Source organism: Plasmodium chabaudi (assembly GCF_900002335.3).
Source record: "Plasmodium chabaudi chabaudi strain AS genome assembly, chromosome: 6".
Lineage (NCBI taxonomy): Eukaryota > Apicomplexa > Aconoidasida > Haemosporida > Plasmodiidae > Plasmodium > Plasmodium chabaudi.
In genome coordinates this window covers 846,959-872,759 of record NC_030106.2, presented here as the reverse complement: position 1 = coordinate 872,759, position 25,801 = coordinate 846,959, and the positions used below count along the sequence as shown (strand labels likewise).

Here is a 25,801-nt window from a genome sequence, read left to right as displayed (position 1 = left end):
ATACACACAAAAAACGGTGCTATATAATTATTTAAAAAAATAGTGTAATATAGCACAGAAATAACAACTAATTGCAGCCAATTGGCTATTCGTAAAATGCTGGTGAATTATTGTCTATACTCCTATTTTTTATTTCTTTATATTTTCAAGAATATTCAAAAAAATTATCATTATTTATATATTTTTTAAATTCTTTGAAAATTTATATTCTAGATAGTTAAAATACATCACATGGTTATGTTATTTGTACCATAATATTTTTCAACAATTTATATTTTTTTTTTATAAGAATGAGCAAGTGTTAAATAAATAGGATAGAGTATCGATTTGACAGTAAGTTATGAGCATTTCCAAAAGTGAATGCTTGTAAAGAAAATAATTATATAGAGCAATACCACATTATTCATAGTGGGAAAATGAAAAAAAAATGTATATTCATAAAAAAGAAAATATGAATCTGCATATGAACAACCATTTTAGTGGTTTAAATAATCATATATATAATACACATTTTAATAGTAATCAAAATTATTTTCAAAAAAATCGATATAATTGTGATATATACGACACTTTTTATAAAGACGAGGTGAACTATTTTAACGAGCCCATCTCGTATGGATATGATCAATGCATGTACAAAAATAAACCATATGCTAACTTTAATAATAAAACATGTGCGTTAATAAGTATGGGGCAAAAAGGTAGCAAACCCGAAAAAAAAGAACTATATAATGTTAATAATGATGCATATAATAATATATACGGCAATTTGTCATATAATAGTGCAAATGAGTTTGGTAGAAAAAATTTTAATCTAAATAACATTAAAATTTTAGATGAAGAAGAAGATAATTATAGTACCAACATAAGTAATGTAACCAACGGAAAACACACCGATGGGTTATCCAATAATAACCCATATAATTATAATCAACAAAATAATACAAGTAATTTTCGTAATTATAAAAACGATAATACAAAGGAGGGGACATATAACTATACAAAATTTAATAGAGATTATGAAGGAAATATTACTGATGCTAAATATAAGAACAGTGATAAATATAGTATCAATTATAATGATAATAATTATATGAATGATCGTCGAGCTAATAGTTCCAATTTGCATGTTAGAACATTTACTCTACCTAATCAAGACTTAGGTAACGGTGATAATCAAAATAATTTTAATAAAATTGATAAAAACAATTTCCAATATATTTATAATAACTACAAAAATAATGATGGCAATTTGTATTATGACAACAAATTAAAAAATTATAATTATAACATAGCATCAGCAGCCACTGCAGAAAGTGTTAATAACATGCTAGACGGAAATTTAAACACAAATAGACCATATAGTGATTACATACGAAATAATGAGAAGCAATCTGAAAAAGGTTTTAACAACTTTAACAGTGATAATTGTCCATATGATAAAATCGGGGCAAATAATGACGATAAACATAAATATCTTTACGACAATCCGAATAATTCAAAAGTTATGAACCCATACAATAATGATAACTATTCTGAACGCTCTTCATTTTATTCAAAGAATCAAAATGGTGTGGGAAACAAAAATCAGATCCTCTATCCCAATCTGTTATCTTTTAGAAACAAAGAAAATGATGAAAATGAAATAAAAATGGAAAAAAAAATAAATTTATTAAAAAATATTATAGTTCAAAGCCCAACAAAAAAATATAATTCCAGTTTAAATGATGATATGTATGATAGTTATCCTAAAGATAATTTATATGCAAATATGATTGGTGAGTATACTTCGAATAATGGTATATTAGATAAAAAGACAAAATATATAAATAAAGAAAATTCAAATTTTGAAGGAAATCATAATACTAATATTTGTGATGATTTAAATTCATTTGAAAAACTTAATGAAACACCAAATGTGTTTAATAAAAATAAATTTATAAATAAAAATAACTTTCGAAATGATAATTATTTTCCTTATAAAGAAAATAATGAATTACATGATAAGTATAATTTTGCTAATAATGGAGATAGAGATTTAAAGAGTCCTAAAGAAGATGAACTAAAATATAATCGTGATAATACAAAAGGAAAAAGAAGTCATTCCTTTGTTGATTATTATAACAATTTAAAACACATGAACATGCATGATATTCCATTTGATTCATCAAATAATTTATGCACTAATAAATACCCTAACCTTACACAATATCCTAAAAATGGATATGAAAGCAAACCATACAATTGTTTAAGTGACAGCATTTCAGATACTACAAGATTAGTAGACGGGGCATATCCCAAAGATAATATATCCTCCCTTTATAATGGCACAAATAAAAATGATGACTTTATCGATAAATTAAATTATAATGATGGAAACAATTATAACGGGTTCAACAATCTTTTCAAAAATAATGAGAGACGAAATACAGAATTATCGAGAATTGGCACAAAATTGAATCTTCAAAATAATGTATATGATAATAAGTATGACACTAAATATGGTGAGGCAAAAGAAAATTTTAAATTTAATACTAACCCATCTGAAATGAACAGTAAACCCTTTGATAATTATGACCTTTATAAACCGAATACTCATCAAAATAATATTAACAATTTTCGAAATCAAATATATAATAAAAATGATATGGCAACATTTCCTATCAATATGAATGTAAATCCTAGATCTATGCCTGGAGAAACGATTCCAAATTTGGAAAAAAATTCACCAGCAACTCTTAATAATAATGCACACTACTCCAATTTGATAATAAACAATCGTAATTATGGAACCAACGAAACAACTTTGTCTTTAAATTCTTATGAACCAAAAAATAATTTTAATTCGAATATTATGCCAAGTTTTGAAGATAATAAGGTTGTGAAAAAAGATAATTATAATAACAAAATTAAAAGTAATGATTTGTTTTACACTAATTTAAGAAAAAAATATGGTCTACTTGATAATCATAAATATAAAACAACAAATAATAATTATGATAGTAATATTGCAAGTACTGCTAGTAGTATTTCAAGCATTCCAAATAATAAAGAAGATAAGTTAGGGTCTATATTTATTAAAAAAAAAAACGATACCCAAAGTTTTATATCAAATAATCCTACTTTAGGAACAGAAAATAATATGTATAACTTTCCAAACCATAACCAACAAAATGAAAACACAATTCATACTACAAATATGAATCGTCCAAGTAGTTACACAAATGATAATATATATAATGATATTATCACACGAAATCGACAATATAATCAAGCTCAAAGTCTACCAGACACTAACTATAATATATTTTCTAACAAAATTAATAAAATGGATCAACCTTTATTTCGAAGAAATGAACATAATTTATTTAGTCATAAGTCTGCAAGTATCAACACAGACCCTACCTCTTTTCAAAGACCAAATTATTATGATGAAGATAAAAAAAATACAAATATGTATAATAATATTATTAAAAAATTTGCAAACGACACAGATAGTAACAAAAATGGAATATATGATACGGGTTCTATAAAAACGTTGCCCTCTTGTTTAGATTCAAGAGTAGATTCAAATTTACAAGAGGAAAATATTTTTAGCAAAAATTTTACAAATACAGATGCTTTAAATATTGGAGGAAATAATATTAATCTTTTTCATAATAACAAAAAAAATATTCATACGAAAGGAAACAATACATACAATTTGAATTTAAATAAACAATTGCCACCATTGCCTTTTAAAAGCTTTACAAAAAATAATACCCTAAATAATGAACTTTATGGAAATAATAATGAGCAAAATTTAATTAATGATAATATGGGAACACGATTTGGACAGCGAAACATTTTGGGTATGAACAAGTCAGAAGAAATGAACACAAACCTAGCCACCTTTAATAATATATCAAATAAACCACTTTTTAATAATTACAATTTTGAAAATACAAAAATGAATACAGATGGTGTAATGAAAAATAAATTAAAAACAAATATCGAAACAAATAATATTTTTGATAATAATTATATGTTTGCAAAAGATGATCAAAATAAAGATTTTATTCATGATAAAGAAATAGGCCCAACTGATCCAGACAATATTCTGAACAAGTCATATATTATGCACAAAGATAAATATAATATAAATCAACAAAAAAATAATTATTTATACAAAAAATATGAACCAAAAGATAATAATTATATATCCTCCTACAAATATAACACGAATTATGATTATCATAAAGACATGTTAAAAAATGATAAAAATTCTGACCAAACTAGCTATATAAATTATAATCAAAAATTAGCTAACAATTTTCTGAACAGCAATATAAAAAATGAATATAATAACAACATTATAGACAAAACAGATAGCCAATATAATTTGGGGAAAGATAAAAAAAATTATTTATCTTATAATAAATATGAAGACAATAATTCTATAACAAATAAACCATGGAATTATAACAAAAATAAAGACATATCTCTTGGCAATAATATTTCGCTTTTATTAGAAAAGCTAAGTGATTATTCAGAAAAAAATGATAACCAATATACAAATATAAATAATTATGAAAAAAATATATCTAGCAATAATAACAATTATTTTGATGAAAATCGTGATTCTAATTCTTTGCAAGTTAATACAATAAATTATAATGATAATATAAACATCGATACGAATAATATAGTTATAGAAAATAATCATTTATGTTTTTTTGGATTATCTACTTTATATCGATGCAAGTTAAAAGATCAGAATTCGTCATTTATTGTAAATGTTGTTGATTCAATATATCTTAACAGCCAAAATGGTAATGACACAGTTGCAAATAATATATTATTTCATAAAAGACTTAGACATATAAATATTTTACCATACAAAGGTAAAGCAGCTGATAAAAGTAAATTATATCTCTTTTTTGAAAATATACGAGGAAATATTTTAAAAGCATATACTGCCCCGATTGAAGAAAACATTATTGCCTCCTATGCATATCAAATTATAGATTTATTGGAATATATGCACACAAATTTTGTCATATTTCATGGTATAAAAAAAGAAAAATACTATACACACCATATAAATGATAAATAAAATCATCTTATATATTATTGCATTAATTTGTTAACTCTTTCCATTTTTAACTTATTCGTAGGATTGTTCTCTAACATAATTTTGCTTCAAAAAAATACCAAGGAAGAGCTAATCCAAATTTTGAATGAGAAAAATAAAAACATTAATAAGTATTTTGACATATATAAGCATGGAATAATAAAGGTCTTTAACTTTGATTTTTCTAATATCGATGCGAGTAAGTCAATGCATATATAGCTGTGTGCGTTTTCATTTTTTTCCAGCTTTTTCCAGCTTTTTTCACTTATCATTTTTTTATTTTCTCATTTGCCCGTTTCAGATGAAAGCGATTACGAATTTGACTTTTATTGCCTGGCAACCCTAATCTACGAAATGTGCACAAAATATAATACCTACTACTCCAACAAAATTGTAAGAAAATTTGTTGAGAAATTTGAAGTGAATAATTTGATGCGAAATATTTGCCGCTTTACTATTTTCATTTTATTTTGACACCTTTTTCAGGAGGGAATGTACGAACAAATACACAACACCAACTTCTTTTTCCCGCATTTTGTTTCCTTGGAATTAAAAAATTTTTGTTATGAAGTAATATGCATGAACAAGTCATACAAAAGTGTACATTTTTCGAGCTCCACACCCACAATGCAATGATATTCATTCGTGTGCAAGCTCACTACATTTCTATAACTTCTTTTTTACATTATTTTTTTTTCTTTTTTTTGTTTTTATAGCTATGCTCAAAGAGACGGCATTGTTTTAGCGACCTCAAAAAGCACGCCTGGTTTCAAAAACATTTTAATTTTTAAAGCCAAAAAATAGCACACAATAATTGTTTTGGCATACATATATGGCAATATTTGAGCATTCCCTGTTTGCAAATGACAAGGGTTGCTTCGTGTTTGGCGCATGAACATACAGAATTATTTGTGACAACGATTTGCTTAATCTATCTTTTTTTTTCTTTTTTACACATTTTTATTATTTAATTATTTTTCTTTTTTAGTTCTTATTTATACTTTGTTTGAATTCACAAAATTTCATGCATTCACATATGTAGAAATAAATATTAATATCATATGCACATACATAATTTATTTGTGTGTAAATAGTAAATATTTATTCCTGTTCATATTATTTTATTCTTTTTCTTCGTCTTTTCCTTCTTTTTTAATAATGCGCAAACTAAAACATTTTTGAAAATTTTAAAACAAATAATTACATTTTTTATTAACTTTTGTTTAAGCACTCATATTTCCGTTTCACTTCTTCTAGCTAAAAGTTGGAATCAAAATAATAACAAAAGTAATGATAATAATGATGATTGTGTAAAAAAAGGGTAACATATCAAAACAACATGAACGTTCATAATTTTTTAATGTTTTTTTTTATTCCCTCAAAATTAAGCTAGCTAAATATTGAAATAGAATATGTGCTAGTTGTAATTTTTTCATTTTACCATTTTGTTCAACTTTTTTAAATGCTCCCTTTTGTCGTGATATTCGTCGAAGACACCTTTGGTTACGTTTCCAGTTTCAGCTAGGTTAAACTTTTTAACTGATTCTTCTTTTTTTACTTTTAAATTATTTATAAGTTGTTTTTTTTTTTTTATTTCGTTGTATGATTCTTCAAGCATTACTATTTTATCCTCCAATACATTTTTTAAATAGTTTTTTTTTTCGTCATAGTGCAATTTTTTCTGATAAAAAAACAAATGAATGAGGAATATCTTATTCCATACTGTGGTATACAAATGTAGTTACCATGCCTATACATGTTTAGTTTTTTTAAGACACAACAAAATAGAGAGCAATGTGGAAAACGGTTAAAAACGAATATATTTTAAGTGGATTGCCTATGTATGCACATGTAAGTCTGCTTTATTAAAATTGGTGTGACTTTTTATTTTTTCATGCTTTGACATATAGTTACCTCTGTCGATTTCTTTATTTTGTTGTTAAGGTTTTCAATTTTGCTTTCCAAAATACTTTCCTTCCCTTTTAAGTTTTTATACTTTAACTCTAATTGCTCAAAATTGGCATGAATTAAGTTCTCATTCTTTTCCTTAAATTTATTGAAAAGAAAAATACGAGCCCTCAATATACTATTGTGTTCGTTTATTTTTCTTAATGTTAATAAGTTTTTTCGAAAAAATTCATTTTTTTCTGGAACATTAAAATAAGACATGTCATTTTTCATCAGTTGGCTTCGCACCATGCAAAGAAGTAAAGAAGGCGAAAAAAGTATAGGAAAATACGTAAAGGAAAATAACAACAAATGTTTAAGACTAATACAAAAGATGCCTAATTCATTTCCATTTTTGTGCTACTCCGCAAAATAATGTGCACGTACATATATTACAATAGTTAATATTGTCATGTAACATACCATAAGTTATTTTGTTTAAGAATAACTTCCTTTATACAATAAAAGAATTCTTCAAATAGATAGTAAATATCCTTTTTCATGTATGTATCAACTGTTTTTAATTTATTTATATAATCTATAACAGATCCCAATATTATATTGTATTTATCTAAATTATAATTTATATTACTATCACATGTAAAATTGTCATATTCAACATAATTTAATAATTTTTCTTGTATTTTTAAATTCTTTTCTTTAATATTTTCATTTTCCTTTTTTAAATGTTCATATTTTATTTGTTCATCTTTTATAAGTCCATCAAGCTCCTCTGCGCTCAAATTTTTGGAATATAACTTTTGCATTTTGAAATCGTATTTCTCTTAATTTACAAACTATCAAAATAGAATATAAATGAATACCCACCGAAATATATAATATGCATTTATATCAAGACATAATTGTTTTATCTCATATTTTATGAACAAACAAACATTAAGGACATATGTTTAGGATAAGACAAACTCAAGAGAAAATATTATTTACTGCATCGATGGGTTAGTACACAAATTTTTATATGAAAAATATATTATATTACACTTAAATTTTTTTTAAAAATTATGAATGATTCCAAAGTTCGTATACCCGTGCATTCTCCGCAAAGGAGGTACAAAAAAAAGTCAGAAAAATGTAAGAAAGAAGTGAAAAAAAAATTGAGAAAAATCGCGGCAAAAGCTAAATCTACTCTATGCACACATTTCAAAAAAGTAATATAACTTTTCTACGAATATCAATATAAATATATATTTTTTAATCGTCATATTTATATTGTTATGCAATAGTACATGCACTATTTGAACTTTTCTCTTCTCCATTATATAGAGAAAAAAAACTAATCATAAGAATGGATACTATACAATATAGCTAGTATAACAACTTTTCAGACAAAGCTATTGCATCCCTTTTCTGTGTCTGTCGTTTTTTTTGAATATTTAAAAAAAATAAATAATATATAATATTAAAATATGGCCATATCATACGAATTTAAATTGAGAAATGAAAACTCATCATCGTACATTTCTTTCGTCATAAGGTTAGTAAAATTATTTAAAAAAAATAATAGGGCGCGATATTTTTTCGCTACTTCAGCAACATGTCCTTCGCCTCATTTACCTTCGCCGCTATGTAAGTGGAGCCTGCGCGTGAAAATGGAAAAAAAACGATGGAAATGAAAAAAAACAAAAATTACAATAATATTCATGCAAAATGAAACGCTATGCGAATGTATAAACAACTCCGCCTTCAGCTTTTCACATTCTTTGTGGTACCTCCATTGTCTGGATGATTTTTTAGCATCAGTTGTTTGTGAACTTCCCTAATTCTTTCTCTGTTTGTTGTTGGATTTATATTTAATATTTTGTATGCTTCCGATCTTGACATTGTCCTTTCAAATCCTTTCATATCAGGTTTTAAAAATACATTACTTAAACTTTTGTTAAAATTTGAAGGAAAGAAAAAATTTTTGTTTATTCCATTTTTTTGATTTTTCATATAATTCATTCCTTTCTTTGCTAATAAAACTCCACCACCAAACAATAAAATTGCAACTGGCCACATTTTCCACTCTCTTTCTTGTATATTTTATTTATTTTTTGTTATATCATACTTAATTTTATATTATTTTTTCGCAAAAATACAAACTTCATTCTCTCGATAGTGTATACATAATACATCATATTGTATTATTTACATAAAATATACCAAATCCCTTTTTTTATATTTTCCAATTTTTTACTCATTCATTTAAGAATTATACTTTTCCTATTTCGGAAAATGTACATAAAATAATAAAAAAAAATATAAAAAAAAAAAAAAAAAAAAAAAAAAAAAATAGCTAGATGGATATAAAAAAAAATACGTAACTTAAAAATGTAATGAGCGAAATATAATTAAAATTTTGGAATTTAAAAAAAAAAAAAATTTCATTATTTTATAAAAATTGTAAAATTTATATCAATATAAATATATTGTTATATATACCATTTTTTATATAACTTTATTAAATTTAAATATTTTATTTTGGATATATAGAGATGTTGTAATTTCCAATGAAGGGAAAAAACTTTTTCCATTACTTATGTCTCATAATGTTACAAAAATTAAAAAAAATAAAAAAAAATAAAAAAATTTTTATAAAATTATTTTCCATCCCCTTTCAGAGGGTGTTACAATAAATGATTAATTAGTATATACACAAAAAAGGAAACGAATAAAATAGTTAAATGCATTTGTAAAGCTAGCACTATATTGCTATGCATATGTATTACATATTTGCATATGCAACAAAGTAATGCAAAAAATATGCAATCATTTTACAACACTGTTTTATAGCATGCACATGAATGGATGGTGACTAAATTTATTTCTTTATTCCTTATTATTTTTATAAACAAAGGAAGACATATATAGCAGCTTCAGCTTGCGGGTTTTAAAATAATTTCTTATCACTGGCATATACATAACATATTCTGTGTTTAAATTGTAAAGCTCAAATTGCTTGCACACATTATTTAGTTCGTTCGCTTCAATGAAGTAATCATAATTATGCGTTCCCTATAAAAGGTTGCAAAAAAATGTCGTGAAAAAATGTCGTGAAAAAATGTCGTGAAAAAATGTCGCGAAAAAATGTAGCAATATATATGGTGTGCAAAACAGCTAGTATATACATATTACATGCATTGATAGTCATTATTTTTTTTACCTTCTTTATCATTCCTGTGATATGCTCTGCTAAAACTATTGAGTAAAGATAAGAAAGGATATTTTTATTTATGGTAGTAAGAACAACAAGTGACATTGGGTTACATATTTTACTTATGCATTTTATAAAATGATCTTTTTTGTTGTTAGGTATATGTTCAATTACTTCTGATGAAATAATAATATCATATTTGTTTGTCTCATTATTTGAATATACTAAATCAGATATATCACAATTTTTATAATTTAAATTTATATTTACAATAGTTTTATTAATTGTATAAATATTTTTTTCACTCTCTTGATTGATGTCTGTACATACACCTGTTTGTTCATATTCATTTATATGTGTCCCATTTTCCAAGTCATAACAAATATTATTATTATTTTTTTTTCTTTCGTTTAATCGCTTTTTTGATAACTCTATTAATTTACTTGACACATCAATACCTTCTATGTTTACATTTATTTGTTTTAATTTTGAATTATTTACATGTTTTAATAAAAAATAAAAAATATTATTTTGTATATATTCACATAAAATACCACCACCACACCCAACATCCAAAATGTTAATATTTATTTGGGACTGTTCTTTTTTTATTTTTTCATAAAATAAAAATTCATAATTTTTTAAAATAAAATCAAATCTATGTTTATTATAATCATGTAAACTATATGTATCTTTCCCAACTATTCTGTTTAAAATGTTTTGGAAATTTTTAATACTACATTTGTTTTCACATCCTTTTTCACCCCACCATTTCTCATTTAAGTTATCAAAAAAATTCACTTCCTTTTCATCATATGTTTTATTACTATAAAATCGAAAACCTGATACAAAACTTTTTTCCACACCACAATATTTCTTACAATAAATAACCAGTCTGTTCATAATCCTATATTCTTAATATAAAAATGGAATATACCTTCATTCATCGCCAAACAAATGGAAACAGTTCTAAAATAATATCTTTTTATTTACACAGTATGTATACATAGCAATGTACGCTTTGTACCTTGCTTGAGTTATTCCTTATATTTTTATGCTATCTTTATATCGATTAAATTGTGCATTTTTTTAAATTTATTTCATACTTTTGTTTTAAGCCTACTTGTCTATACTATTTTATTCGAAAAAATATTTTCTTAACTTCTTATATTTTGAACATGCAAAATAAAACCATATTCTTCTATAAACCCTACGACAGTGCACATGCACGCATATAATTTTGATAAAAAAAAAATTTTCAAAAAATAAATCTATATAAGATCGGTAAAAAATTTTCCAAAATAAAATATTATTAACGTTTTTAAAAAAATGGAAAGAGAAAAAAATGAAAATTTTTATTAAAAAGTGCATACCAAACAATACTACTGCATATACATATGAAATATTTTAAAAAAAATAATAATATATTTATCTCATATCTTAATTATAAATCTTAAAAAATAAAAATACGTGTAGTTAGCCATATTTCAGGCTACGTCAACACACGTTTGGAAATTTATATGATTAATGAAATATTATTATTTATATTATCTAAAAAGCTAGTCACATTCTACTTACAAAATTTTGAAAATTAGAAAAATAATTTATATATCTCATATTCTCTATATAATACATATTTATGTATATCCCTCTGTTCATACTTTTGAGTAAAGGGAGGTTAAAAAATTTATAGAGATATGTAAAATTCACCTCCAAAAAAAAATAAAATAAATAAACGAAAAATAAATATATACATTATATATGTCAAAGAGTTGTGACAAATGGAAATGAATGTTGTGAGCTCATTATTTGATGACTTGTATCTCTTGTTTGATGAATATATAGTTAATCATAGTAAAAATATTTATGAATATAAATCTGTTTTTAAAAAAAAAGAATTGATTGAGCTTGTGAAGAATTATGAAAATGGATTAGTGCCAACTGAAAGGGATGTTAAAAATAAGGATGAAATTATTGATCATTTGATATACGCATTTAAACTAATTGGAAAATATATAAGTAGCAGTGATATCTTTTCAAAAAACGAAGAAGTAGATGATATTCATACAAAATATTTGAAATTTTTATTAATACCTCATATATTAGGTTATTTATGTTATGAAACAATTAATATAGATATACGATTTGATAGACTTAAAGAAGCTAAACTATACTTCAATGAATTTATTACTATTGTTAATATATATAATATTGTGCAAATAAACGAATATTTATACGATGATGAAGACGAAAATTGTGATCGAGATATCTACAAAAGTAGTAGTGGTGCACATAATGCAATAAATAGAAGAAATATAAAAATTAAAAGAGTTAAAGATGAAAAAAAATATCAACAAATATATAATGAACTAGCTAAAACAAATTTACAAAAACGTGAAAATTCAAATTTTAATTTCCACAATGATGACAATGATAATAATTATCAAAGTAATTATGACGATGAAGAATATAGAGAAATGTATTTATCCATAATTAAATATAAGTTAATTCAAACCTTAAATACAATAGATTTAATGGATACAGAAATGGTTATTCTTGAAATGAGAAATAAAGAAATGAGTAAAATAAATGATGAAAAAAAAAATTCTGAACATGGTCATAATTTTCCTTCATTGTCTAATGATAATAAACCCACAAATTACAATAAAAAACCAGTGATTTTTAAAATTAAAAAAAATATGCAAATTTCAGATATTACACAAATTCGTAATTATTATAAAGAATTAGTTTTTAAACCTTTTCATAATTTACCAACAATTTCGTTAGAAGAATGTGCACAAATCGAGTCACAATATGCATTAAAAGGTACTAGCAATTCAGAAAATAAAAATAAAAAAGGAAAAAATAAAAATATGGGGAATAATGAACTTAGCGATACCGATGATGATAATGAAGATGATGATTATTATAAAAAATGTATGGAAGAAGAATTAGAGAAAGATAAAAATGATCGCGAATGGGACGATTGGAAATATATGCACCAAAAGGGAATAGGAAACAAAAATAGAAATGTTATGTAGCCTCTTTGCAAAAAGCAAAATAAATTATTATTTTTTATGTTTGTCTAGCAATAATACACATTTTGAATTACTTTACAATTCTATCAACAAAGAAATCTATTTGCCTTATAAATAATACACTTTAAAAGGAAACCCTTCATGAAGTGTGAAAAAAAAAAATAGCTGTACTTACAGCTAATTATGTACATGTCAAAATTTATTTAATATGCGCATATAAAATGCGAATACTTATGTATATGCATATATATAAATAATTTGAAGAGTAACTATTTCACGTATCCTATCAAACATTTTTTTACATTAAATGTAAATATGAATGATGTGTAAATTTTTGTGGGAAACAGTTATATTCGTCGCTATTATTTTTTTCGTTTATATACTAGCCTTTTTATAAAATTATGTACAGTTTTTTTTTTGCATGACATGTACATAATTTTATTGTCGTTTTTTTTACTGCATATTAATATGTGTATTTAACAAATATACACATAAATATATGTACCTATATAATGTTAGTTATAATAATACTTTTCTATGTTTCATAAAAAATATATTTCACTGAAATTTTAAACTTCGAATGAATATTTTTTTTTAATTCGTATATATTTTTCTGCCAAATTGCTGCAAGACCATAAAAAGGGAGCTACAATATTTGCAATAAATAGCCCATTGGTATGGCTTAGCGATAATACATATAACATCGGTTGTTTTATATTTTCATGAAACAACTAAGGACAAAAAGACGTAGTTTAAAAGAAAATAATGATATATTAATAAATACAAAGAACAAAAAAACAAGTAAACAAACATGAGGACTAACAAATAATTAAAATAAAAAGTGAATGCGTAAAAATCAATTAAAAGTGCCATCCCTTAACATATAGTGATTTATAATAGAAAACACTTATTCGCTTATTTCTTTTTCTTTTAAGATTATTATAATTTTTTTAAATAAGTATATTTTATAAAAAATGTATGAAACAAATTTTGTATGCTTTTCCTCACCCCTTTTCAGCATATATAAATTGTATATCTTGTGCATATATTATAATACGCTTTATAGCTATTTTTTTTTTTTTTTTTTTTTTTATATAATATTTTTTTTTTATTAAGAATAAATGAATTAATTAAAATTTATGGCAAACTTTAGCTTACATAATTGGAAATCATTTCGTTGAGTTTGTTCTTATGTTTTAATTGTTAATATTATTCTTAGCGCTTTTTGTTAGCATTTTGTATTTTTATAATTATATTTTATGATTTATTTATTCCATTTTATGTTCATAACAAGTGTATTTTGTTACATTTTTTTATAATTTTTTTCATTTTTAAAGTTTTACATCATTATTGCTTATGTCACTGATATATTAATGATTATGTGAAATTAAGTTTTATAATAGGAAGATTAGCACAAGAAAAAATCGATGGTTAGCTATTTCAAATGTATTAAGCTTATACATACACCTGCATTATATGTATATAATATATTGTGAGACTAATATTAATGTGTGCATTATTCAAACTTAAATATGTTTCACTATATTGTGTTTTTTTTATGAATATATTATTCGTATTATTACATTTTTGGAATGAAATTCAAATATAAAATACACACATGTTCTAGTAATAATAAAATATAGCTTGTTGTAGCTATTTTATATTTGTTTATTTCCTTATTATTCAAAAGTAACTTGCCTATCTTTACATTCCCAATACATAAAATATGGTGTTTAGTTGTGGGCATAACTATGTTTTAACATTATTTTCATATTGTTTTAAGAACTTTTGTATTAAATTATAAGATCTGTATATATATTTTTTTTTTACCATACTATTTTAATTAAAAAATAATACTTCAACAAGTGTAATAAACAATAAATAAATGCCAGTGGTTATATCAAAAGTAGCATAACTTTGGAAACTTGGTGTTCAGCTTTTATTATCTTATGACCAAATCTTTGACACAATTTTAAGTTGACATATTTTTATATTGCATGTTCATGTAATTATTTAAGTTTTTTTTTTTTTTTTTTTTAAAAAAATATTTGCGCACATATTTTAATAAATTTTTTATTTCAAATATTTCACATAAGAGCCATCCTATTATTATCCTTGGTATACTCATAATTTTTTTTATATTCAATGTTATGTTTTTATATTATTTTTATTTTATTTTAAAAATTAACAAATTTGTTACAAGAAAATGTTGTAAAGACATATGGCATAGCATAAAAATATCCCATTACTGAAATCATAAATCAAGAGGGGATATATATATATATATATATATTTATGTATATGTGAAATTGTATTTTTTTACAGAATATAATACTATTATTTGTTCGTTAATTTTTTTTATTCAATTATATATTTTGCTATTTTTTCTTTACTACTCCTTTACGGGTTTATAATAAAACTTCCCTTATGTTATATATCCCTATAGTAACTTATATTTATTTTTAAATTTACTGATTGTATTCTTAAATTAGTATTCAAACTTTTTAGAGATATACAACTGTATGTAACTAAAACTTAGGATAGTAAAAAGAAAAAAATACGTTTGGTTTTATTTTTTCACATAATTTTTTTACCTTTTTTTAATTCATGACTGTGAATATACATTTCTATAAACCCTTTTGAAAATTATTGGGCTTGATAAAAAATAAATAAAAGGCTTATTGATATGTGCATGTGTTTTAAAATCTGTATATAACTCTTATCAAAAATATGAATGTGAATAGACTATCAATAAATACATACTTAGTAATATATATGCACATAATTTAGGCAACCCAAAATAAACATTATTTTGGTTATTTTATCGTAAAAAAAAATTATACATGCTTGTACATATTCTATACAAATGTACATAAACAATGGATAATATAATATAATGTTTTATTTTATTAATTTTCAATTTATTTTAAAATTCGTTTTACTTTATTTATATTTATACGAATATATATTCATTTGTCTATCAATTTAGAAAAATAAAGAGAGTGGTAGCACAACAATAGACATATGTGCATACACACATATTTTGTTTCCGGACCTTTTTGTTCGGGTCTCAAATATGTATCTACATTCTTGTTATAAATATTTTATCTTACTCTTGTTTGGAAAGAAGTAAATATACACATATTGCACCCATTGGTTTTGTTATACATACATATGTAATATATACATGTATATATGTGCATATATGTATGAGGTTTGTTTTGTATATTTGCTAGCGACACAATAATCGGAGGTGCCATATATCGTGTAATACTATATATTGCCAAATTTTAATGCATACTTAAATAAATATATAATGACAAAATCAAAGCAAGTAGATATGGCAGAAAACGATGATGAAATTATTGCAGATTCAGAAATGGGTGACATAGTAGATGATGCCATAAATGTAGCCAATATAGATCCAGTTACTAGCCAAAATTTATTAATTTTAAATAAAAAAAAAAAAAAGTCAAAAAAAAAACATTCTTTTGTTAATTTAAGAGAATGGACAACAAAAATTCAAAAAAAATATGAAAAAAAAATAAACAAAAATAATAAAATAAATACAGAAAATCAAAGTACAAATAGTAATGATAATATTTCTATATCCTCTTCTTCATCTAATTCTAAATCAAGTTTGAATCAAAATTTTTATTATCCTTCCGATGAGTCTAATTTTGATTCAGACATTGAATTACGGATTCGAAGACTTCTAAAATTAGAAACTTCGGCCATCCCTATAAAAACTAAAAAAAAGAAATCAGATGAAGATTCCAACAATCAAATAGTAAACGAGTCGGGTGACCAACAAGAGTCTACCCTTGACGAAACGAATGTCAATAATGATAATGCAGAAGAAAACAACTGTGATGAACTAGTTACAAATATTGAAACATCGCAAAATTTAGATAACATGGATGATAATCATATTTTAAACGAAGATACAAATATGGAACTAGATAATGATATCAAATCGTATAACGATAATGTAAATGAAAATATCTCAGATGAAATGACAACTAAAAATAATGATCAAATGTCTCCAAAAGAAACTACACAATTAAATAAACCAAATGATATTGAAGAAAATGAATTTAACAGTAATGAAAAAGAAACAAAAACTGATTTCCCTGATTCAAATAATTCTGCACAAACTATAACATTACACGAAACCCACCAAACTGATAAATCGGAAAAGGACGAAAATAGCGAGCATAACGAACATATCGAACATAGCGAGCATAGCGAACATAGCGAAAATGGCGAAATGAACAAAAGAGAGTCTGAAAAATCGTTTGACGATTCATCAAATAAAATTAGTGATCATATTGCAACACCTTCTGAAGTTAACACTAATAAAAATAGTAAGGAACAATCTGAAAGTTCTAAGCGAGATACAAAAAGCCCCTCGAATTCGTCCATAAGAAATGATAAAGAAACGGCCGAAAAGGAAAGCCATACAAATCCAAAAAATGAAAAACGATCACCAGAGCGGAACCACGATCGAATCCGAAATAGTATCAGCAAAGGTAATGAACAAAATAGAAAAACTAAAACAGTGCAATTAAACTGTTAGGGCGTGCCATAAGGCACCGTTTACATATGCATACTATTTTTCATCCCTTTAAAACATTTCGAACTACTTAACATTTCTTAAATTTTTTTTATTCAGATTTATCCGAAACGGCTAATCACCGAGATGGAGAAGAAAACAAAAATAAAATCGAATCCAATTCCAATAAAAATAGAAGTAATAGTAATGATATTAAAAAGAATTCACAAAATGATGCTGACAAAAATAAAGAGAAAGAAGAACCAATGTCATTGAGACAACGAATTTTAAGCTTTATTCCAGGAAAGCAATATTTGACAAAAGATAAGGATCGAGACCCCAAAAAAAATGATCATGGAAAAGAAAATAACAATACTAATTCACATAACACAGATCATAATCATGATAAATCTAAAGGAATGAGCAATCACCATACCCCTGCAAAAAGACATAGTCTACATATTCCTAGCTCACACAATCATGACAAAAAAAGAGAACGAGGAAAAGATAAAGATGAAAAGCAAGATAGCCATATCGATGGACACAAAGAAACAGATAGCGAACGAGACAAAAAACGAGCTAGAAACAGAGAGATGGACCGAGATAGAAATAGAGAGATGGACAGGGACAGGAATAGGGATTTTGACAGGGATAGGAATAGAGAATTTGACAGAGATAGGAATAGAGAATTTGACAGAGATAGGAATAGAGAATTTGACAGGGATAGAAATAGGGAATTCGATAGAGATCGGAATAGGGAAATGGACCGAGATCGGAATAGGGAAATGGACCGAGATAGAAACAGAGAGATGGACAGGGATAGGAATAGAGAGATGGATAGAGATCGGAATAGAGAGATGGATAGAGATCGGAATAGAGAGGTGGATAGAGATAGGAATAGGGAATTTGATAGGGACAGGAATAGAGAATTTGACAGAGATAGGAATAGGGAATTTGATAGAGATAGGAATAGAGAGATGGATAGAGATAGGAATAGAGAGATGGATAGAGATCGGAATAGAGAGATGGATAGAGATCGGAATAGAGAGATGGATAGAGATAGAAACAGAGAGATGGATAGAGATCGGAATAGAGAGATGGATAGAGATCGGAATAGAGAAATGGACCGAGATAGGAATAGGGAATTTGATAGGGACAGGAATAGAGAATTTGAGAGGGACAGGAATAGAGAATTTGATAGGGACAGGAATAGAGAATTTGATAGGGACAGGAATAGAGAATTTGATAGAGATCGGAATAGAGAGATGGAAAATGATACACATTATAGAAGAAAACATAGCGCGCATGAACTAAATTTAACACGAAAAAGATCGTTTTGTATTGAAAATGACAATAAGAACAGTAATAGTGTTGTGAGAAAAGTGCATGAACATAGTTCTTCTGAACGCCCTGAAAAAGAAAGACATGTTTATAACTCATCAGATAATCAATCTCGAAAACATCACGCTCATACAAATAAAGCAGATGATAACGAGAATTGGGAAACAAAAATGTCAAAGTTGAAGGAGAAATTAATAAAAAAAAATATGAACAAATAATATTCTCCTATTTTTTTGTTTTTTATGACATCCTATATTTTGTCTCATTTTATGCATATATATATATTCCGTAATATCAATTTGCAAAACACCTACATACGTATATATGCATATACATATGGTGAACAAAAAATGTCAAATCATATTAACATTAATATGCAAGAATTATTTTGGGACAATCAAAATATATTATTATTTTTTTTTTATTTTTTATTATCCTTTTTTTTGTTTTTAAATTATTATATTTTTAACAAAATAAGATAAAATCACCAGAATAAACTGATTTGCAAAAATTGTATTTTTTTTTTTTGAAATATATATGTATATACGATCTCATATTGGATAAGCAGATCATTGCTTTTATATTCAAGTATGGGTACCTATATATTTAGAAGTTTTTAAACAATCAAGAAACTCCACATTTCGATAAAAATGTTTTATTCGTATAATTAAAAAATGCAAGCATTCATAAGCATATATATGCTTACAAGCAACCCAAATAAAAGTTGCAAGAAGCTAGCTAATTTTTTTTATAATTGTGTGTGCAAACATATGCGTACATGTTTTTTTTTACATTTATACTATTTGTGACGATGAAGATATGAACGTTCAGAATTATTTACTCAATTTGTATATAAAATTTCTGACCTTTACAAAAAAATAATATAATTATGCATATAAATAATCTGACTGTACATGTAAAAAATAAAACAATTTAGCTATTTATTTATATGAAGAACGGTTTTACAAAGGTTGGCTAGTTTGAATGTTTATAGAATAAAAGGAAGAACAAATCAAAGTGAAATAAATATTTATAACATTTATAAATCATTGTATGTATGCACACACTAAAATATGTAATAGTGGAAAATGAAAATAATATATAACAATATGCATATGTATGTATTATATATATGTTGTATACATGCTTTCCCCTGCATGGTCATACAAATATTCTCTTCTCTTTTGAAATTTGTCTTATGTAAAATAATTTGATGGTAAATTATTAACGGCATATTCAAATCCACCACGTAATATAGTTACAAACATAATTTCTAAATTTAGAAAATTATGTATTATATCAAAATCGAAGATTGCATCATTAAATACAAGAATGATTGTTTTTAAATTAAACTTTAACTCATAATTATCCAAAGTTTGATCATCGTAATAATCGCTATCATATCCCTTTTCATCATCATTGACATAATTTTTATAAATGCCTTTTTTAAAGTTTGTAAAAAAAGCATTAACATGTACAGAATTTTTAAATCTCTTGGTCATAAATTTTTCGACAGGACGTGTATCGACAATTATATACTGATCAAGAGATGACTCATTGGATAAGTTTGTAATATAAAAAAATGGAAATATTGGAAAGCCAATTATTTTTATCATATCTATATTTTTAAATTTTATTTTGTTTTTTTTTTCAACACTTGTTATGTTATAATATAAGCCTAATTTGTTGGAAACAGTGCAGTCGCTTTTATAGTACCCATTATTAATATTATTTATTTTTTTTGTCATTTCTTCGTTTTGTTTATAACATTTTAAATGGCTACCTTTCTTTTCATATGAAACATATTCATGCAAATTTTTGTGTTTGTTTGCTCGGTAGCACATTAAAAAGTTTTCATAATATTTCCCCATTTTTGGCGATTTTGTTTTTTCACCGTATTTTACAAAATTACTATATTTTTTTTTATCAAAAATGTTTAGAGCATTAGCATTTTTCTCTTCTTTGATATCACAACAAGACATATCATTCTTCTCAGTCAATTTATTTTTTTTACTATTTTTTGCAGAATAATTATAATTACAATCTTTGTTTTTCAGACCTTTTTTATTGCACCCTCTTTTCTTTTTAACAACCTTTTTGTACACCCTGAAGGTGTGTCTATGCACGTAGTACTTACTCCATTCTTGCTTGTTCATAAAATAGGACAGACAATTAATATGGTTACTATGTCTACTATCATTTTTAATATTATAATTGCTGCTATCTGTTTCTATGCTAGGGGAAAAGGCTGTGTGCTGGTTTTGGGTGTGACTAGGGAATGCAGTAAACATGATCGGACACATTTTATATAAATGCTGAGACATACGTATAATATAATTTAAATTTACTAAATGAGATAAGGTAAAAATATCTTGATATATTTTATTTTTATACGATTTTAAAATATATTTTTTTAAATAACTTAATATACTTATTGATATAAATAACAAACAAGATCTTGAATGTATCAGTATAAAATCTAAAAGTAAAAAAGAATTTTGTATATCAAAAAAGTTACAATATAATGATAATATCCATGATTTTATAATATTTGTGATATTTATATTATTTTTATAAAAAAATTTAGCTAGCTCAGGAATATAATAATTTAACAAAGTATTAAAAATATATACAAATTCAAATAAATTATATTTATTTGTATATATATCAAGTAAATAATTTTTGATTATCTTTTGAAGACACTTATAATTTAAATACAAATTATCATAATATAACACAGTTATTGGTACAACCAAATATTTTAAAAATCGGCTTGTCACTTTTAATTTATTTCTTAACAATATAAGTATACCAAATACTTTTCTTTGAAATTTGTTACTCCCAATTAAATCATTTTCATGTTTCAGTCTGTTTGAAAAAAAAAAATTTTTTTTTATAATAATCTTTTTATTGTCATCCATATTCATATCAAGACAATTGTCTTGTCCTTCAACTTTAACATCATTTTGTAAAATGATATTGCATAGATAATTATGGTTACATTTAGAATATAGTAGTTTTAATTTTGCAGAAATTCCACTGATATATTGACAAAGCAATATGATTTGTGTTTTTAATTTTTTGTTTTTTTCAAATGACTTTTGTTTTAAAATTGTGTAATTATAATTGAGAAAAATTAAATAAATAATGTTTCTAATTATTGATGGAAATCCTGATTTAACTTCTCTAATTAATTTTATATTATTTATAGATTCATGTTTCAACATTTTTTGAAAATGTATATATAATCTATATTGATGAATAAATATAAAATTACGATCATATAGACATATATCATTATACTGATTTTTAGATGAACTAAATATATTTTCATTATTTTTAATAAATAAATATGCATCTTTAATTATTTCATAAAATGAATCTAAATATATTCCAACTGTTTTTATATTCATATTTTTAAAACGAAGCCCATCACTCTTTATATCATGAGGTATGTTTAAAAAATTTGAAAATACACTACTATCAGATTCGTATGTATAACTCGTATTTTGTTCATTATCCATTTTTAAATTATTTTGTATGTCTACATTAATGATATCATTTTTATTTCCTTTCCTTATTTGTGCTATACTACTACTTATGATACCCCGTTTGGTGTGCCTAATTTTTTTTTTTCTTTTTAACAAATTAAAACACGTTACAGAAATTGGTCTTATATATCTAGTACCACCATGATCAGGTTTCTTATTACTTTGAAGTTTAAACCGTTTCCATTTATCCACATATTCGTATTCGTTAAATAATTGGGCATACTTTTTTAATATATATTCTTTATACATTGAAAATAAAGAAAATTTAAAATATTTACCATTTGCTTTTTTTTTATAAAACATATATGGCACTTTCAAAATATTACAAGGGGTCCCCCCAAAATCAGCATTAGCTAACTCTTCTTCATAGTTATACTTATATAATAAATCAAACCAGTAGAAAATATTCTTTTTGTTAATATAAAACTTTTCTTTTAATTTATTTTGTTCATCCTTAGTACAATATATATAGTATGACATAACTGAATTATGATAATGTTTATAAGTAAGATCGTGTCTATTCTTATCACTATTTATATCTTCATTAAGGCCTACTTCAAATTTAAGACTATTGAGTAATACCATTTTTCTTTCAAAAAAATAATAATGTGATAGCAAAGAATTGGCACTAAATTCATTATATGTTAATAATAAACATTTATGTAAAAAATTAAAAAAAAATATTTTTTCATTTTTCATACTAGGTAAAAATATATTTTTTGTATTCTGCTCTAATATATTTATATTAAAAAATTCTGTATATATATTTTCAATTAGTTTTATACAATTTATATCAATATTATGTCTTAACAAATATTTCATCAAATTTTTAATTATTTTGTATATTATATTTGATCGTTTTTTATTTTGAGAAATATTTTGTCTTTCATATTCTACACTCAATCTGCCTTCATTTTTTATAACCCGTTTTTTAGCATATCCATTTTCAAACAATTTATAAATGTTGATATTTATCAAACTGATATTTTTTTTTCTTGACTTATTTTCTCTTATTTTACTACCCGAATAATAATCAATATATGTATAATATAATTTTATATATAATAAAAGTATAAAAATATTTTCAATTTTATTTATAACATCATTTTTTTTTAATAGACTGCTAACAAAAAATTTTGGCTGTCTGTGTTCATTTTTTTCTGACTTGTTCATATTTTTTTCGTTGTTTTCGTTCACACACTGTTGTAATACATTTTTAACAATTTTAAATGATTCATATATTTTGTTAATTTTATTATACTTTCTAATGTGTATTTCCTTTTCCTTATTTTGTTCAAAATGTGAGTCACCCCCTTGATTGTTTACTTTTGTAGATTCGGGGTGTTCGGAATTTATAATTTCACCGACTTTTGAATAAAAAAAGTTCGAAAAAAATATATCTATTATAAATTGGAAATCTATTAACCCATTTATGATTTGAATTATCACAATTCCGACACTAAATATGTCTATGTGTTTATATAAATCATAACTTATTCTTATTTTTTGATTTTCAAAAAGATTCAAAAAAATAAAGAAGGGACCAAAATATAACATATCTTCACTAAAATTATAATATTTGAAATAATTTTCGATAAAAATATATTTTTTTTTTTTTTCGCTTTCTATTTTTTTATCATTATGGCTAGCCAAAGGTGAGCCCATAATATTCCCTCCCCCATTTTCTGATAAATCAGGCAAGTTATTATTGCCCTGGGCATTTTTCAGATTGTTCAATTGATTTTCTGTGGGTTTGTGATTTTCCATAGATATTATCTGATCGATAAATAACTTTTTATTAAAAAATTCTTTGTTTTTTTTTTTCGAATTATATTCATAATCGTCAAATAAATAAGACATACAATAATTGTGTAACTTTATTTTTCCTTTTGATGTTATTAAAATATTATGAGGTGTTATGTTTAAAAATTGTATATTCTTTGAATGTAAATATTCAACTGCTTTAAGTATTTCATATATTATTTTTTTTAAAACCATATGGTTTATTATTTTTGTTTGTCCATTCGTTTTATAATTCACATTCTCACACATTTTGGATGGCTTTGTATTGCTTGCTTGGTTTTTAATTCCAAGTATTTTCCTTAGACACTTAAAATGTGGAGTATTTTTTTGCTTACCATTTAGTAGGTCGTATAAGGATAAGGTATAATATTCTGAAAAAATATAATAATCATTGTTTTTTCTATTTATATTTATATATCGGCATATATTAGGATGGCTTAGCTTTTTTATTTTCTCAAATTTGCTTGCAATTAGGTTATACTTATTTTGTTTTACACAATTTTTAACATTGCTTTCCCCATTTTGTATTATTTTATCTTTTTTTCCACATTGTTCACTTAGACCTTTTTCACATAAAGAATATTTCTGAACTCCTAAAAGAAATTCAGATGATTTACAACGTTCGAAAAATCGGTTCATATAATTATCCATGGGGATATCTTTTTTTTGGGATTTGCTTAAGTGTATGTAAAATTATAACCCTATTTCATTATTGATATGCTAATGTTTTTCTTCTATTTTTACATGCATAGGCAATAATTTTTTCATACGATTTTTTATGAAAAAAAGAACAAGTTATGAAAAACTTTCTATATGCTCGTATGTGTGCCTATGAAGCCTAATCTAATCAAACAAACTATATTTACTTGCCTATTCGATTTATACTCCCTTTTTATTCGCCTTTTTTTATGTTTATTTTAACTTTTTTTTGTTCATAAAAATTTATAATTTTCCTTGCATGGTCATAATTTTTTAAAACACTCGAATTTCATATAGCTAGCTGGGCTTAAAAATTTTCATAAATTTATATTTTTTTTTATATTAAATAATATTTTTATTTACAAATTAAGTCATCATGCCTAAATATATCAATCAATTGGTATAATATATGCATTATCTTATATAATAAAAGAAAAACTTCGGCATGTATATAAAAAAATATATTTTTGCAGGCATGTGTATGCAGAATGGTTCCTCGATTAATTTACACATAACAAAACTGTTATCTATAACCTTAAAATAATATACTTAAGCTATATTAATATACAAAAATATATAGTAATTCCCAAACAATATATA

The 25,801-nt window shown here is 24.4% G+C and overlaps 7 protein-coding genes across 7 annotated transcripts; 3 read left to right on the top strand and 4 right to left on the bottom strand.

The window, feature by feature from the left end:
- Positions 1-427: 427 nt before the first annotated feature.
- Positions 428-5,904, top strand: PCHAS_0623800 (protein kinase, putative; the record flags this gene model as incomplete). Its single annotated transcript, XM_738854.2, has 5 exons — positions 428-5,048; positions 5,157-5,312; positions 5,415-5,506; positions 5,600-5,683; positions 5,830-5,904. The coding sequence occupies 5 exons, from the start codon at positions 428-430 to the stop codon at positions 5,902-5,904; spliced, it is 5,028 nt and encodes a 1,675-aa protein (XP_743947.2).
- Positions 5,905-6,325: 421 nt separating this feature from the next.
- PCHAS_0623700 (conserved Plasmodium protein, unknown function) lies at positions 6,326-7,827 on the bottom strand (the record flags this gene model as incomplete). Its single annotated transcript, XM_016797553.1, has 4 exons — positions 6,326-6,370; positions 6,555-6,794; positions 7,028-7,301; positions 7,484-7,827. 4 exons carry the CDS (start codon positions 7,825-7,827, stop codon positions 6,326-6,328), a joined length of 903 nt encoding a protein of 300 aa, XP_016653493.1.
- A 775-nt stretch (positions 7,828-8,602) lies between these two features.
- PCHAS_0623600 (mitochondrial import inner membrane translocase subunit TIM14, putative) lies at positions 8,603-9,079 on the bottom strand (the record flags this gene model as incomplete). The annotated part of the gene is made up of 2 exons (XM_735961.1): positions 8,603-8,658; positions 8,791-9,079. 2 exons carry the CDS (start codon positions 9,077-9,079, stop codon positions 8,603-8,605), a joined length of 345 nt encoding a protein of 114 aa, XP_741054.1.
- Positions 9,080-9,889: 810 nt separating this feature from the next.
- On the bottom strand, positions 9,890-11,117 carry PCHAS_0623500 (ubiquinone biosynthesis O-methyltransferase, putative; the record flags this gene model as incomplete). The annotated part of the gene is made up of 2 exons (XM_735962.2): positions 9,890-10,075; positions 10,224-11,117. The coding sequence occupies 2 exons, from the start codon at positions 11,115-11,117 to the stop codon at positions 9,890-9,892; spliced, it is 1,080 nt and encodes a 359-aa protein (XP_741055.2).
- Positions 11,118-11,995: 878 nt separating this feature from the next.
- On the top strand, positions 11,996-13,255 carry PCHAS_0623400 (type 2A phosphatase-associated protein 42, putative; the record flags this gene model as incomplete). The annotated part of the gene is made up of 1 exon (XM_726525.2): positions 11,996-13,255. One exon carries the CDS (start codon positions 11,996-11,998, stop codon positions 13,253-13,255), a length of 1,260 nt encoding a protein of 419 aa, XP_731618.2.
- A 3,313-nt stretch (positions 13,256-16,568) lies between these two features.
- Positions 16,569-19,366, top strand: PCHAS_0623300 (conserved Plasmodium protein, unknown function; the record flags this gene model as incomplete). Its single annotated transcript, XM_736116.2, has 2 exons — positions 16,569-17,784; positions 17,928-19,366. The coding sequence occupies 2 exons, from the start codon at positions 16,569-16,571 to the stop codon at positions 19,364-19,366; spliced, it is 2,655 nt and encodes an 884-aa protein (XP_741209.2).
- A 978-nt stretch (positions 19,367-20,344) lies between these two features.
- Positions 20,345-25,153, bottom strand: PCHAS_0623200 (Rab GTPase activator and protein kinase, putative; the record flags this gene model as incomplete). Its single annotated transcript, XM_016797551.1, has 1 exon — positions 20,345-25,153. One exon carries the CDS (start codon positions 25,151-25,153, stop codon positions 20,345-20,347), a length of 4,809 nt encoding a protein of 1,602 aa, XP_016653492.1.
- Positions 25,154-25,801: the final 648 nt, after the last annotated feature.